Consider the following 17517-nt stretch of genomic DNA (forward strand, 5'->3'; position numbering starts at 1 on the left):
CTGGGCTAGGAGACTCTCTCAATTGCTACCAGAAAATAATAAGAAGTTGATGGAGGGAACCACCAGACTACTTAAAGCAGCAGAGTTCATGGCCGACGCTTCTCTAGATGCCCTCACCTTCTGTTCCAGAGGTCTGGCGTCAGGGGCAGTAGCCAGAAGAGGCATCTGGCTTAGAGCATGGTCTGCAGACAACCATTCCAAACAAATTGTGATAATCGCATCCGTTTCAAGGAGAAAAGCTCTTCGGTGTAGTGCCTTAGATAAGATCTTAGTGGAAACCAAAGACAAAAAGAAAGCCATGCCAAGGAACATTTGCAGAACTGACAGAAGAAGCTTCTATTCTCAGTCCTTTTGTTCCTCACACACATTGGCCAGATCAAGATCCTATGCAGATAACAAGAGATCATCCTGGAACCAACCAAGACAACCCTTCAGAAAAGGGTTCAATAATCCTAGATTCAACAAGCAGAATTCAGAGCATAGAGACAAGCAGGACTGGGAGCCAAAATTCAACAAGACATGACTGGACTTCAACTCCGGCAGGGGGAAGACTTCAATATTTTCAAGACGCTTGGGAGGCTTCCCAAACAGATTGCTGGACATTAGAAATCGTATCATGCGGGTATGCAATAGAATTCAAAAGCATTCCACCAGAACATTTTCTGGTGTCCCTGATCCAGAAGAACTCTACAAAAAGATCTATAATGAACAAGGCCATCACACATCTCTTAGAGATCAATGCCATAGAATACATTCCAACAGATCAGAGGGGTCGGGGTGTTTATTCAATATTCTTCACGGTTCCCAAGAAAAACGGGGACTGGAGAGCAATACTCGATCTAAAGTTTCTCAGCAGATTAATTCATCTACGACACTTTCGTATGGAGACCCTGAAGTCAATCACAGAGGTCTTACAACCAGGAGAGTTCCTCACCTCAGTGGATCTCATGGAAGCTTATTTGCACATTCCGATCCAGCTATCTCATCGCTAGTTCCTTCGGTTCTGTGTGGGGAACAGACACTTTCAATTCAGAGCGCTTCCCTTCGGTCTAGCCACAGCCCCCAGGGTATTCACGAAGGTGATGTTAAATTTTGTGGCACATCTCAGACAACGGGATACACGTTCATCCATTCCTAGACAACCTTCTGATCAGATCAGCGTCCAACCGGAAAGCTCTGTCGGATGTCCAAGCAACTATGCAGTGTCTACAGGAACAAGGCTTTCTTATAAATATAGCCAAGAGCTCTCTAGAACCAACACAAAGGTTGGAACACTTGGGGATGTTTATAGATAGACGAAAGAACTCTATCTTTTGTCCGAACGACAAGATACAGAAAACCAAGCAACTCGTGAATTTAGTCATTTGGAACATATTGACTTTAGCCAAATTGATGGGTTTGCTCATCTCAAACATAGATGCAGTTCAGTGGGGCAGATTACATGCGAGACTGTTACAAAGGTTAATCCGCCCTCACCAGTACCAGATCATGACAGAACAGAATCCACAGATCAAGGTCACATGAGAGGTCACGAAATCTCTGATGTGGTGGTCCAGGGATTCCAATCTGCGACAAGAGAGAGTTTACCATCTTCCCAGATAGCAGCACTATCTTCCGTATTGGGACTGATACAAGGTAAAGATCCCTCCAAGCTCGCACATGTACAGAGGTTCTTAAGGGGAGCCACCCTCCACAGACTCATAGGTTTCTGACATGGCGTCTACACAGTCTTGTCCACACTCACTAAAACACCCTTTGAGCCTATTCAAGGCATTTCTCTAAATGGTTACGTTTAAAGACAATTTTAATAGTGATCACTTCAGCAAAAAGGGTGTCGGAGATCAATGCACTATCTGTAAAGAAAGAACTTTGTATTTTTCACAAAGACAAAGTAGTTCTTCATACAGATCCTACTTTTCAACCCAAGATTGTGTCAAAATTTCACAAGTCTCAAGAACTTCACTTGCCATCATTTTGTCCAGACCCTAAACATCCTAGGGAGCGAATGTGGCATAACTTAGATGTCAGACGCTGTTTAAAAGCATACTTAATCAGGACTGAACCAATCCGGAAAATGGATGCCATGTTCATTAACATTGCACATCCAAGATTGGGCCAAAAGATGTCAACTTCCGCCATCAGCTACGCTATTAAACAATGTATTGCGGAAGCCTATAGAGCAATGAAATTAGAAGTACCCAGAGGTATTACAGCACATTCAGCTAGAAGTGCTGCAAGTAACGCAGCCTTTAACAATTATGCCTCGGTAGACAAGGTGTGCAGGGTCGCAACATGGTCCTCTATCTCAACATTTATCCGACGCTACAAATTAAACTCCTACAGTTCAGCAGAAGCAGCATTTGGCAGAAAGGTTTTACAGCATGTGGTCCTAGAAGAGAGCGATGCCCCAGTCATTAATTTAGTGCTATAGGAGATCCCAAGATGGCCTCCAACTCAGAGGGAGAACGACCATTGGTACTTACCATGAGGGGTCATTCTCTTCTGAGTACAGGAGGACATCTTGCCCACCACGTTGCATTGCTCATACTAGGGTCTATTCTGCTATATCTATTCCATTTTCTTCTGCTGCTCTACAGTTCTTTACAGTTCCTTATGTTATGCTTTTTGCATATTAACTGGCTGTTATTACTGTTATTACCGTTTCCTTATTGTGAGTAAGGTTGATAGTTTAGAGACTGCTTATCGGAGTATCCCAACTGAGGAGATCTGGGTGCTCCAGGGTCAAGGAAGAGGAAGAAGAATTATTTTATTTCCTGCCTCCCTGACAAGATGGTAGAAAGCACCCAAGATGTCCTCCTGTACTCAGAGGAGAATGACCACTCATGGTAAGTACCAATGGTCGTTCTCTTCACACTCTGCCGCTTCTTTTGTCTTTGCAATTTCTTCTCTTCCCTCCTCCTCCTTTAGAGGAATGTGGAAGACAGTGGCCGAACCTTGAAGGTTCTAAAAGGAAATAAAAGACAAATTTACCTCTGAAAATTGAGACCCTCTCCTCCTTCCATCTCTTGTGTAGAGAGATTCCTTACTGAGTCTAGCAGAGAGCAGCTTAAGAAAAGGCACAAAAATGACTCCTCAGATACAAATGGCTCTCAGCTGCCATTCCGGCCCCCGGAGGGCTGCAGTGGCATACCAGCTTCCTCCACTGGACCCTTGGCTGAACCAGAGGGACTTTTTGACCCACCAGAATGGATCTTCAGGGAATAAGGTCCCATCTCATCCTTCCTCCAACATTGTGAGTGAGTAGAATCTTTGCTAAGGTGAGATTATGGAATCTTCTAGAGCCATGAGAGAGGAGCTGCAAAGAATGTGAGAGCACTCCTCTCCCACCCCACCAATCCAAATGCTCCATCCTGAGGTCATTCTCACCTGTCCGCAAACAAGGGTTTAGGTGTAGGGAGGGGCTATTTATTTTTATTTTATTTATTTCTGTAGATTTGTATTCCACCCTTTCCCATAAGGGCTCAGGGCGAATTCCAACATATCAAACAGTTAAAAACCAACAATACATCAATAGATAAACAGTTAAAAAATTAAAACATATTAAAAGTTTAAGACAATTGACAGTTGAGCCAATAGCTCGGATTTAATGTAAGTTAAGGCAGCATGGATAAGGTAGACATGTAATTTAGGTGTCTGAAGATGCCAGCTATATTGGCCTGATTTCCTCCAATCCAGGTGGTAGTCAGTGTTGGGAGGCCAGTTAGATGGTATAACTAAACTAAGGACGCACGCACGCCTCAGCCAAAGGCCTGGCGGAACTGCTCCATCTTACAGGCCCTCCGGAATGGTAACAGATCCAGGAGGGCCCGTACCTCCAAAGGGAGCTTAAGCTAGTGAGAGATGATAAAAACAACAAAAAGGGTTATGTTCAAAGTAAGAAAAAGAGCAAGCTAGGTCCATTATTGGGACAGGAAAGTAACAGGTGATGATGAGGGGGCAGAACTGCTCTGTTCCTGCTTTTCCTCGGACTTCCGTAGTGAGGAAAAAGGTGCTCAGCATGGCAAAAACAGAACACATGATAAGGGAAGAGAGTTGCAGCCTAGGATCAGCATGGGTACTACATAAATACCTAGTTTCTTTAAATGAAAAACAGGAAGACTGGAGAAGAACAAATGTTCTCCCCGTCTTCAAGAAGGGGGAAAGGAGGATCCAAGTAACTACAAACCTGTCAGCTTAATGTCTATTCCTGAAATTTTTTTAGAACAAATCATTAGTCAGTCCTTGAACATTTAGAAAGGATGGCTGTGATTACTAAGAGTGAGCATGTGTTTCTCAAGAAGAAGTCATGTCAGACTAATGTCTCTTGAGGAAGTCACTACCTTGCTGGATCAAAGGAATTCTGTAGATGTAATCTTGATTTCAGTAAGATTTTTGACAAGGTTCCACATAATATTCTTGATAAATTGGTAAAGTGTGGTTTGGATCCTATTACTGTTAGGTGGATCTGTGACTGGTTGACAGATGGCACTCAAAGGGTACTTGTGAATAGCTTCTCATCCTCTTGGAAGAGAATGACAAGTGGAGTGCCTCAAGGATCTGTCCTGGGATTTAACAACTTTATAAATTATTTGGATCAAGGAATAGAGGGAGGGAATGCTTATTAAATTTGCAGATGATACTAAATTGGGAGAGGTAGCAAATACAGTAGAAGACAGAGTCAGGATACAGGATGATTTTGAGAGGCTAGAAAACTGGGCTAAACAAATAAAATTAATGTTGAGGGTAAATGTAAAGTTCTGCATTTAGGTAGGAAAAATCCAATGCATAATTATAGGATGGGGGAGATTTGGCTTGGCAGTAGTTTGTATGAAAAGGATCTGGGGGTCTTAGTGGACCGTACACTGAACATGAGTCAGCGGTGTGATGCAGTTAGTTAAAAGTAGTTAAAAGGTGAATGTGATTTCAAAAGAAGTATATGATATCACTTTGCTCTGGTTAGACACCTAGAATATTGTGTTCGGTTTTGGACACCACAATTTAAGAAGGATATAGGCAAGCTGGAACATGTCCAGAGGAGAGCAATGAAGATGATGAGGGGTCTGGAGACCCAAGTCCTATGAGTAAAGACTGAAGGAGCTGGGTATGTTTAGAGTGGAGAGGAGACAACTGAGAGTTGATATGGTCACCATCTTCAAGTATTTGTAGGACTGTCATGTAGAGGATGGTGTGGAGTTGTTTTCTGTTGCCCTAGAAGGTTGGACCAGAACCAACAGGTTGAAATTAAAAGAGTTTCCAGCTAAACAAATTAGAAGAACTACATATATCAGAAATCTGCTTTAGATAGTCCCCTCAGTTTCAAAATTGGTTTACCTTCTGGCATAGTGGGCTGTTGTTTATGAAACACATAGGCAAGGCCTCTTTAAATCACAAGAAACTAGCTGCATGGGGCTTCTTAAGGATTCCAGTTATTTCTAGAACTAGATGAAGGTCCAGTAAGACTAAGATCAGAGAATTAGATTCCCTTTTAGAAATGCTTTGGGTTGAAATAGAGGGCCCAAAAGGAAATTTAACTATGGGAGTTTATCGCCCACCAAATCAAAAGAGAGAGGACGATTATAATATGATGGAAGGCTTAAAGATAGTGGCTAAATGTAAAAACTGTGTTGCAATAGGTGATTTTAACTACCTGCAGATTGATTGGGTCAATATGTGTTCTGGTCGAGAGAAAGAGATTGAGTTTCTTGATGCTCTCAATGACTGCTATGGAGCGGATGGTCTCAGAACCTACCAGGGGTAGGGCGATCCTGGATTTGGTCCTAAGTAATGCCCAAGACTTGGTGAGAGATGTAAAAGTGATTGCGCCATTTGGGAGCAGTGACCATGATGTTATTGATTTCACCGTTTGTATAAATAGGGAGTTGTCCAAAAAGACCGCCACAACCACGTTTAACTTTAAAAGGGGTAAATTCTCTGAGATGAGGAGGTATGTGAGGAGGAAACTGAAAGGTAAATACGGTCAAAAAGGGACTATGAGGAGCATATTGCAAAAAACATGAAGACCAACAATAAAAATTTCTTCAAATATATTAGAAGCAGGAAACCAGCCAGGGAGGCAGTGGGGCCCTTGGATGACCATGGGGTAAAAGGATTACTGAAGGAGGACAGGGAAATGGCTGAGAAGCTGAATGAATTTTTTTGCCTCCATCTTCACTGTGGAAGATGAGAACTTTTTGCCCACCCCAGAACCACTAATTTTGGAAGGGGTGTTGAAAGACCTGAGTCAGATTGAGGTGACAAAGAAGAGGTCCTACAACTGATAGACGAATTAAAAACGAATAAGTCACCGGGTCCAGATGGCATACATCCGAGAGTTCTGAAAGAACTCAAAGTTGAACTTGTGGATCTTCTGACAAAAATATGTAATCTTTCATTGAAATCTGCCTCCGTTCCTGAGGACTGGAAGGTAGCAAATGTCACCCCATTTTTAAAAAGGGTTCCAGAGGAGATCCGGGAAATTACAGGCCAGTCAGTCTGACTTCAATACCGGGAAAGTTGGTAGAAACCATTATCAAGGACAGAATGAGTAGGCACATTGATGAACACGGGTTATTGAGGAAGACTCAGCATTGGTTCTGTAAGGGAAGATCTTGCCTCACTAACCTGTTACATTTCTTTGAGGGGGTGAACAAACATGTGGACAAAGGAGACCCGATAGATGTTGTTTACCTTGACTTCCAGAAAGCTTTTGATAAAGTTCCTCATCAAAGGCTCTTTAGCAAGCTTGAGAGTCATGGAGTAAAAGGACAGGTCCTCTTGTGGATCAAAAACTGGCTGAGTAGTAGGAAGCAGAGAGTGAGTATAAATGGGCAGTCTTCGCAGTGGAGGACGGTAAGCAGTGGGGTGCTGCAGGGCTCGGTACTGGGTCCCATGCTCTTGTTAGTAAATGATTTAGAGTTGGGAGTGAGCAGTGAAGTGGCCAAGTTTGCAGATGACATAAATTGTTCAGGGTGGTGAGAACCAGAGAGGATTGTGAGGAACTCCAAAGGGATCTGTTGAGGCTGGGTGAGTGGGCGTCAACGTGGCAGATGCAGTTCAATGTGGCCAAGTGCAAAGTAATGCACATTGGGGCCAAGAATCCCAGCTACAAATACAAGTTGATGGGGTGTGAACTGGCAGAGACTGACCAAGAGAGAGATCTTGGGGTCGTGGTAGATAACTCACTGAAAATGTCAAGACAATGTGTGTTTGCAATAAAAAAAGGCCAACGCCATGCTGGGAATTATTAGGAAGGGAACTGAAAACAAATCAGCCAGTATCATAATGCCCCTGTATAAATCGATGGTGCGGTCTCATTTGGAGTACTGTGTGCAGTTCTGGTCGCCGCACCTCAAAAAGGATATTATAGCATTGGAGAAAGTCCAGAAAATGGCAACTAGAATGATTAAAGGGCTGGAACACTTTCCCTGTGAAGAAAGGTTGAAACGCTTGGGGCTCTTTAGCTTGGAGAAACGTCGACTGCGGGGTGACATGATAGAGGTTTACAAGATAATGCATGGGATGGAGAAAGTAGAGAAAGAAGTACTTTTCTCCCTTTCTCACAATACAAGAACTCGTGGGCATTCGATGAAATTGCTGAGAAGACAGGTTAAAACGGATAAAAGGAAGTACTTCTTCACCCAAAGGGTGATTAACATGTGGAATTCACTGCCACAGGAGGTGGTGGCGGCCACAAGCATAGCCACCTTCAAGAGGGGTTTAGATAAAAATATGGAGCAGAGGTCCATCAGTGGCTATTAGCCACAGTGTGTATATAAAGCATTTTGGCCACTGTGTGACACAGAGTGTTGGACTTGATGGGCCGTTGGCCTGATCTAACATGGCTTCTCTTATGTTCTTACGTTCTTATCTGGGGGTTATATGGGGAAAATGTCCTATGTACCTAAACTGGTTGTCTGAAATCTGTGTTTGGCATTTTCCTCCTATTAGTTCAGGTCACAGTATAAAATGTTTGCATTGGATGTTTCATTCACTTTTTGAAATGCTTTCCAAAGATTAGGACAAATAATGGATAGAAAACTGTTGTGAAAATCCAATATGAACTTGTGGTGGGGTATTTATCAATGCTTCTTTAAAAACAAAAAAAATCACGAGGGAATGGTTTGGTAATATGCTTTATTTCCAACTGTTTAATTGGTATATGCTTATTCTTGAATCCTGCTGCATTGTCTCAGACAGTTTATTAGTGATGCTTATGAACTGCTTGTTAATATCTTTATAAATATGCTAAAGAAAGCACACACTTGTGGATCCACCCATTTATCTGAGGTAACCTGGAAAAAATGCATTCCCTATTCTCTTTCAGCCCTCAAGAATACCTGGGAATCCAAATTTTGTTAAATGAGCCAGCTACTGATTACTAAATAAACAAGGCTTCCAGAGTATCTGAGGAGTGTTCTCTTTATATATAAGGGGGTATGAAGTTGAAATATCCAGGAAGGAGTTTGAAAAATGCAGACACTTGTGCACATGAAATATTTATTAATGCAAAAATCCTGCTGATACTGCTTACTCAGTAACAGAAGAGGCTGCTCTTGTAAAAGTGAAAGTTCTGGAAAGGTTATGAGGACCCTTCAACATAAAGCATGGTTTCCTTTATTGGTTGTTCTTAAAAGGTAAAGCTGTTTACATTTTTCCTTCCAGAGGTACATTGGCGTCTTTTAGAAGGCTTACTAAAAATAAAAGTAGAACCCCGTATTTTGTTGTTCGTTCATGAAATATATTTGTTTTAAACATGTAGTGTTCCTGACACATCTTTAGTTTCTACATTATAGGTTCAGTATGGAAGATAAGAATTTGATTGCAGTACCATTACAGCATTGATGAATTCAGTCAAACAGTATTCATGCTTTTGTACAAATTCAGCTGGTCCCAGTATTGTACCTGTCTTAGTACAGACAGCTAGACTGACTTTGTATGAAATCTAGGATTGGTATTATATTAATTAAATCCTTGCAGAGAAGTCCAGAATTAATGCTAGTGGCTCAAAGGAAAGGACAACCATTAATTTTTGTTGTGGTGAATACACCAGGATCTGTAATCAGTCTTGCTCTGTTATAAATTTAGTGTTTCTTACACATGCTTTGCTTGTTTTGGAAAAAGTCAGCGACATCACAATATTAACTTTCATTTTATTTATTTATTTCGTAGGCTTATATTCCACCTTTTCCCGTAAATGGGCTCAAGGCGGATGACAACATATAATAACAATAAAAACCTACAGATCAAAGTTAAAACACCACATTAAAATTAAACAGTAAAAACAGTAAATAAATAAAATTTTATTTGGTTGCTCCTGTCTAAATGTATAAACACAGAATACATAATGAAAAATACATAAAATTGATACGTTTTCTTCTGTAACATATTTTAATTAACCTTAAGGAGCAAATTACATTAGAAAGTGAAATTGATTGTTACTATGATAGTTTCACTTGAAAATTAAGGTGGGACAAGGGGATTATTAAGCTGTAACTGTGTATTGCTTAAGTCGTCTAGGATCCAAAGAACTTCACAGCTAGTTTTGCATGTTTTAGACCTGTGTGTGTTGTAACCAGCCCTCATTTTGGCCAGGAGCTCACAGGAGTGGAGGTCCGGAACCTCTAAATTTTATTGTGCTCTTGCTTATTTTACCACTCCCCCCCCCCCAAAAAAAAACACCCTTGCTTCTGGGCTCCATTGTTCAAACCCCCTGTGAGAATTTTGCTGAACTCTAAAATTTGACAAACTAATATTTTCCCCCATAAAAAATGAGAAAAGAACCAAAACATAAAGAGCAGACTGATGGAAATCTTACATAGAAGAAAGTAAGTTAAAAAGTATGATGGGAGTAAGGTTTTATTATGACAATTATAATTCAAGAAGCATTCTAAGGTAGATGCTGAATTGATATAATTTAGTACACCTTTCAGTGATGTCAGGAGTGTGTGGCATATGCAAATGAGTTAAGCAAATGAGATGTGCTAATGAGCTCTGACACCTCTTTTTCTACAAGATGACCCCTAGTTGTAACCATCACTTCCTCTGCTGTCCATGCTTCATAGTAAACCATTGTTGAAAATCTTAAGAGCAGCTTTTGCTATGGTTTGTAGAAAGGGCCAGAAGGTCCAAGACTCAATCACTGGCATCTTTATCTAAAAGGATCAGGTAGTAGGTTATGTGACATACCCTCTCCTCACAACTCAAAGAACTGCTGCCAGCCAGTGTAGACAATATTGACCTTGAGCTTGACCTTGATATGCTAATAGTTATAAAGCAGCTTCATGTATATGCCATCTTCAAAGGAAGACATTTCAGGCTCCCCCACCCCCATTGGAAGCCTTTGGATACTCTTGTATCATTCTTTTGTTTTGTAGAATCACAAGTGTGGGCCCACAATACTCGCAGGGGGATTTCCCCTCCCCCACCACTCTCTTGCCAAGCCCGCCTTGGACTTAGTGGTTATGCCACTGCCAGCAGCAGGTCCAGCAGGGCTTCTGGGTTGTGTAAGCCAAAGCATGTCTGTTAATTTAGTTACACTTCTTCTCTCACAATGTTTTAGCATGAGTTATAATAGTACCCTTCTGAGAATGGAAGGCACTGTTTGTCTGCAGAAGGGCACCTTTGTATTCAGCCCATAGAAGCATGCTGTTTTCAGGTTTACTGTCTTATGTTAGAGGATCTACTTTCTTTTTATTATTATCAATTTTTTTGTCATGTCTTTTAAATAACTACAGTTGAGGTGGTTTAGCAACACTTCATATGAATCTTATCCAGCTGCTCTATGGTTCTTAAATAAAATAATAATGGTAGAAACTGTGTATTAAAATACACATTACTTTATTTGAGTAGATATAAGGATTGTTTGGCTCAACCTGTTAACTGTTAATGACTTTTATATAGTAAATGCAGCTTGCCCTTCTTGTAATATACAAAAATGAAGGCCCACTAAAAATGGGCAGTGTGGTTTGAATTGTGCAGTATCACTCATTTGCATTGGCAAACTTGGAAATAGTAGTAAGTTCTCAAAGTTGAATCAAGTTTCGACTGGTTCAATTGCCATGTGATACTGTACTACCACAATGATACTTTCACTAGTGCTATGGCAGTTCCAGATATGTAGTCATACTGGTCTGTAGCAGCAAAATAATGACTAACATTTATTCAAGCTGTTGATTAGAGCTTACTTTGTCAGGTGCATTTGAACGTACATACATTAAGTCATCAGTCTAAATTTAATTCTCAGTATTGCTAAATCTTGGAGATTGGAGTCATGAACAAATAAGACATCTTATAAATCTGTGAAAAGTTTCAGATTTGCAGTCAGCCAGTTTGTCTGTCTGTCTATCTTATCTATTCTATCCACATACACACATTGGGGATTCAAAAACCCCAAAATAATAGAAGTAGCACTTGTACCTTTAAGAAAACAAATACTATGAGTGGCTGTGGCTAGGCAGCCACAACAGTGTTGCTAGCTGAAGCCTTGGTTTCTCCCAGTAAAAGGCAGGGGAAGTGGGCAGATGACTTCCATAATTCATCCAGGTCTGGCAGCTTGCTTCTGTTCAACAGCAGTCATCCCACAAAAGCCAGTGTGGTTGTAATGATTAGAGTTTCAGATTAGAATCTTGGGGGGACCTAGCGTTGGGTCCCCTTTTTGCCATGGAAGCTGATCTGATTGTGGAGGGACCCAAAGCTGTTTATGTCATTCTCCTAGTCTGATACACTAACTGCTGCAACACACCATATAAATTATCCTGTTCTTGGAAGAGGGGAGGGCTAAATATGTGATGTATATCTAGTTTGAAATATTTCTTTGACTAGGAGCTTTCCACCTTCCTTAGAAAGGTGAAAAAAGTAAAGAGAAAATAGGGCTCTCACAGATGAAAAAGTGGACTAAAGGGTGACAAGATGAAGACACAAGCTGCAGAGCGAAAATGAGATCCAGAAATTGCTTTCATGGGAAGGAGGGAGAAGGAAGAAACAGATCTAGATGAGCTACTATTCATTGCAATGGAAAAGCTTTTTAAAAACTGCAAAATTCAGAAGTGAACCTGGGTGTGGCAGGAGGAGGAGTGAAAAAGAAAAGCGTAGCAAAATTAAAGTTCGACATAATTTTCAGATTGGTTGAAAGGGAAGAAAAGCAGATTAAAACAAGATAGGAAAATGAAAAGCATATGGGGGTGTTAGAAGGATTCACATGGGGGGGGAATGAAAACCTCATGTCTTAAATGATTCCTTTCCTTGTATAAAAAGGATAGAAATACCAGGAATTGGGAGAAGAGGGAAAGAAAAAAGGGACAATAAATAGAAGCCACTAATATAATTGCATGAGGAATGAATGGAGGTTTGTATTCCCTTCTCCCAATTAAGGAAAATGGATGAATTCAAGCCAAAAGCATTTCACACATCCTCTTGCAAATCTCTGTCTCTCCCACTTTTTCTCCTCATCAACTGCATCCATTTGTATGGAGATGAAGTTGTCTTCATCGGCAACTGCTGCCACCACTTTGTACTGTATTCCATCACTGTTGGGTCAGCAAGGGGTGACCAGCCTCCTTAAGGTGGAAGTCAGTGAAGGAGATCAGTTTGGTAGGTGGGTTGCATCCTCTCCCTTTGCACTCTGCTCTGGCAGGACGTTTGGGTCTTTCCCCAGTTCTGCCTCTGTTCAGCAACCAGCCTAGCTCGTGTGCTTGTGTGGCTTTGCTCCTATCACCAGTTGCTACATGTGCTGCTGCTGCTTCTAAATTCTCAAGCTGGCAAGTGGATTTGTGGAATGCAAGATGCTGGGCCTTTGGAAAAAAATGCACACACGTATTAGGGTTAATCATATGGATTATTAGGATTAATAATTTGAGATGGTTTGCAACAACTCACTCTAAATCCAGCATGCCTTGGAAGTTACTGGATTGAGGTCCAAGTGCACAGGCCAGCCTAAACTAAGCACTCTTGAACCCCATTGATTTCAGAGATATTTCAGAGTACTCTTGTAGTTACTGTGGTCTGAGCTCCCGTACACAGGGTTTAAACTGAATAGTGCATAGCATTGTGCTGATAATCCATTTAGTTAGAAATTTTATACTTGTCTTTCTACCTGGATCAGGCCCGCCAAGTTCACTAACAGATTTAAAAAAAAAACATTAAAAGCCCACCAAAAGCCATTGGAACCAACATAAACACATCATTAAAACAATTAAAACTAAGCTAAAATATAAGCATCTGCCTTTTCCATTGTGTTCAATGTGGTTTATTGGGCACATAAGCTTGGCTGAATGGTAGTGTTGGTATTGTACTTAAAAACTAGTCCTAACAAGCCCTATAGCCATGGTGGTGCACTAAGGGGCAGGCCCCCACCAATCATTTGTCATGCCCCTCAGTCAGCACTGAGAGTTGGTGTAAAATATGTCACAAGTCTTCTACTAATGAGAGAAAGCATTTCCTTCCCTTCTGCCACCTCCTTCCCAGGCTTTCCCTTTGCACTTTGCTTCCTGCACAAAGCAGTTGCTCCTGTGTGCTCTGAAGCATGTGACACAGTCCATTTCCAGCCTTAGCTTGCTAGCTTGTGCCAGTCATGGATTCCTCTGATTAAGGTAGAAGCATTTGGGGGGGGGGGGCCTCTATTTTAGCCTGGGTGGGGAGGGTTCAAAGGTGGTTGGAATCTGAGGGGTAGATGGCAGCAACTGCCCTGTATTCTGCCTTTTACAAATGGACTTGACCATTTTACAGTGTGAAAAATTCTTCTGACTTTGTTCTATTGGCTCTTCTGGAATTCATCCACTTTTCTGTATTTTATTGGCTATTTATGAATGGCCAGCGTTTGATTTTATTATATTATGTATTTTATAGGCAATTGTTTTATTGTTGCAATCCGCCCTGAACTTTCAGGAAAGGACAAAATAGAAATCTAATAAATAAAATAGTAGAGCAGATTATACTGCTGCAAGTTGCAGAAATTCTTAAGTGCTCCCCCACCTGAAAAGCTCCCTTTAGATAAAGAACTAGCTCATCAGGGAGCAAAATTCTAGCCATGCCCACTCTTATAGAGGAGATTTACATGCACAGGAGCACTCAAAATGATCACCTATTGGTAGCCTGTGTTGATATGGTCCATTCTACTGCCTTTCTTCCATCTCACTTCTCTGCAAGTATAGGCCAGCCTTAGTTCCACTTGTTTGTGTAAGTACAATTCCATTTAATTTCATTGTGTTTTAGACATATTTAGCATTTGTCAGGTTATTACAATTCGTCCTTGTTCTTGGGTATATATAGATAAGATTCTTGTTCTTGAGTATATAGTTGTTGAGTATATATACAGATTACTAGTGTATCTCATAGGTTTGTTGTATGAGAAACGTGTTGCATCCTCAAATGCTTTTAATGGTTTTGACAACATTCCAGCAGTCATTGCAATTTATATATGTGTTCTTTCTCTTTGTCTTTAAAACAGTGCATCTGGTGCAAGTGTTGTAGCCATTGACAACAAAATAGAACAGGCAATGGTAAGTAGAACATTTATTTTCATTTTATTTAACTTATTTATAGTCCCCCTTTCCCACTGATATTTGAGGCAGATTGCGCAATGTAAATTGATGCAACCAATAGGCCAATACATCTAATAAGCATCATAATAAGAATTGCAGAAATTTTGAAATGGAGCTGTTGTCTGAACAAAGCAGAAGTATTAAACATGACATGTTAAACAATGCAGAATTGAACAATTGATTCCTACACCTCTGCTAATTTTGTAACCAGCTACATTCATCTTTGCTCAAGCCATATGCATGCGTTGTAAGGCTATACTGTATGGAGGACTTGTTAGAAAGTAGTAATTTGTGCAGCCTAATGCTCTAGAGAATAGCCACCACACTAGAATACCAGGGCATGATGTGCTCAGTGAACATTGATGGTATCAGCCTGCTGCTTGCCAGCACTTTGTCCTTGTGCAGTGCCACATAAACAGTCCCATTATGAGTGTAACGTGACAATTTTAAAAGATGAATTGCTAGTCCCCTGTATGTTCATCATGCAATAAAAATGTGTACATAAACTGATAAACAATTGCAGTAAACTTGATACACATCACACCAACTTCTGAATATTTTAGCTTGCACAAAAAGCAGTTGAGAAATGCTATTACTTTAGAGCCAGCAGTGTAATGTGTAACCAGACAGTTTGCCATTGATTGTTAAAATTGTCTTGAGATGAGTTAGATATTCAACACTTTGGATTTTAAAATCATGCTGTTTGAGAACTTAGTCCATTTAGGGTTCTTGTGTTACAAAGATAAATGTCAGTTGCATTTTCAAGCTACTTTCCTCCAGCCATTAAAGTTTAGAGCAGAAAAGACAGAAGAAATCCCTAGCCTTTTAAAGAACCATGTGAAAATCCTAGGGGTAGATAGTAGATGGCATGAGTTTTACCTGTTATTACATAAAATGTAAGTGAATGTTGGCAAGAATAACACTTCAGAGTATGAAGTATGCATATTCCTTTGACTAGCTGATTATTTGCTATTAACTGATCAAGCTTCTTGATTGGCTGCACTCTGTGAGTGGACTTCAAACTGAAGGAGCTCATGGAAGCCCTTTCTTGGAGTTCTGCAGTAGAAATTAATTTATGGCTTGTTTTATACAAGTCTGTTACTTGAAGTTTCAGGTTGGACAGGCTCCTGCTTTTAATAAGTATTCATGGATAGGTATCATAGCACAGAACTGCTGGAAAGCCTTCAATGCAAGTGGATTATTTTCCACAGTATCAGCGCTGTTAACGTTAGTGTCACTCAAACAAGCAAGAGCAGGCAGAAGCATCATTTGTGCATAATCATGAAGAATGTACAGCATTTCAAGCTAAATATTCTGACAGATTTGGGGTGACTGTACAGGTGACCAACAATACTCTAAGTAGCACTGAGGAGAGTTTCTGTAAAACAGGCCTTGTCTGTGGCACAGGTCCTCAAACATGTTCCACACACAAAATAAGAAAACTGAAGCTTTACAAGGCTAGTGAAGATGGGAAGCTCATCTGACAATTGTTAAGTTTGCTGTACATAACTTCTGGAAGTTTTGACGGTGCACTGACAGTTTATAAGAAAGAAGAGCCCACTTTCCAGTTTAGCTGTTTTCCTGTTTGAGCTGCTTACATGACACAAATGTGTTTGTTCCCTGTTTTGGCCATGAAGTTTGCTTGATGGCCTTGGTCATCCCCAGTTGCTCAGCCTAATCCATCACACAAGTATTTTGAAATACAAGATACTCAGTGTTACAAGCTTGTGTTATCTTTGGTCAGCATTTTAGAGGGTCTCTGAACTAGAGCACTGCTTAAATAGCTTTGGAGCAAAAATGTTGGGTATCACAAAGAAGTCCATCCCTTTTGAGAATAGGACTCTACTGAACAATGTGGTTCCTGAATGCCACATTCACATGTACTTGAAGGTGCATATAAATAAAATTTAAAATGGCTCACAAATAAGAAAAAAATACAAATATATTACAATGTATAAAAATCAAATTCCATCAAAATGAAATCCCAAAATCTAAAGATGGCTCAAAGCATGATAAAAAATAATCAATTAAAACCAGTCATCATGTGAATAGCAAGTAGCTGTAGTCACCAAATGTATATGCCTCCAGATGCCGTTCAAAATAAAAAATGTTTTAGTATGGCATCAGAACATGAGGAATGAGCCAGGCAAGCTGGGTAGGATGGATAAATCTGGGCATAGTTTATAAAAAAGCTATGCTCATGTGCCAACCAGTTTGAAGTCAGAGCTGGACACATAGTAAGCCCTCCTTGTCTTAAGATAAAGGTCTTTGGATACCCTAGTCTCATTCTGTTTAGATACCCTAGTCCCATACCAATTAGGAATTTATCACCAGCACTTGGAAGTTTTACTGAAAAACAAACTGACCATCAGTGAAGCTGGTTAAGTGCTCTCTCACATTGGGTCCCATTAGGAACCTTGCTCTTACCAATTGGTAGTTTCCAGACATCTTTTAAAGGCAGTGACACATGGACCGTATTATGTTTTCTAATCTGGATTTTAGGACCTATGACTAGAGCTGCCCTTTCTAGGAAAGGCAGAGAAGTCAAAGCTAGCAAAAAGTATTCTTGGCTATCCATACTGCTTATTTTTCTAAAAGTTCCATATCCAAGACCAAGTGTGCTTAAAGGGAGTGCAGTTGTATCCAAAAAACATTGTTTACCTAATCCCACATGGATTTATTTATTGACTAACAGCACTTTGGTTTCAGCCTTTTTCCTACACCCAGCCCTTTACCTCTGCCAAATACTGCTTCAGGAGTTCCTGGAGTCAGACACAAGGAAGGAGAAAATGGAGCATCATCGTCCACATATAGATGATGCTCTAATCCAAGTTTCCAGATGATCCTTTTCATGTTAAGTAGCATGGAATCCCAAATGCCAGTAGCTAATGGATTCTCACCACCAAAAACATACCTGAAACTATCAAGCTAGAGTTTGTTTTAGAACTGGCTGTTTCGTAGCAATTTTACGCTGTATTTG

The 17517-nt window shown here is 40.5% G+C and overlaps 1 protein-coding gene across 1 annotated transcript in view; it reads left to right on the top strand.

Moving 5' to 3' along the window:
- TSC22D2 (TSC22 domain family member 2) overlaps positions 1–17517 on the top strand; it is a 58229-nt gene that overhangs the window by 38910 nt on the left and 1802 nt on the right. Inside the window, exon 2 of the mRNA XM_060242337.1 lies at positions 14444–14495. Within this exon, the coding sequence (XP_060098320.1) occupies positions 14444–14495 (52 nt within the window). The remainder of the gene's footprint in view (positions 1–14443; positions 14496–17517) is intronic.

Source organism: Heteronotia binoei, chromosome 6 (genome assembly GCF_032191835.1).
Source record: "Heteronotia binoei isolate CCM8104 ecotype False Entrance Well chromosome 6, APGP_CSIRO_Hbin_v1, whole genome shotgun sequence".
NCBI classification, from domain to species: domain Eukaryota; kingdom Metazoa; phylum Chordata; class Lepidosauria; order Squamata; family Gekkonidae; genus Heteronotia; species Heteronotia binoei.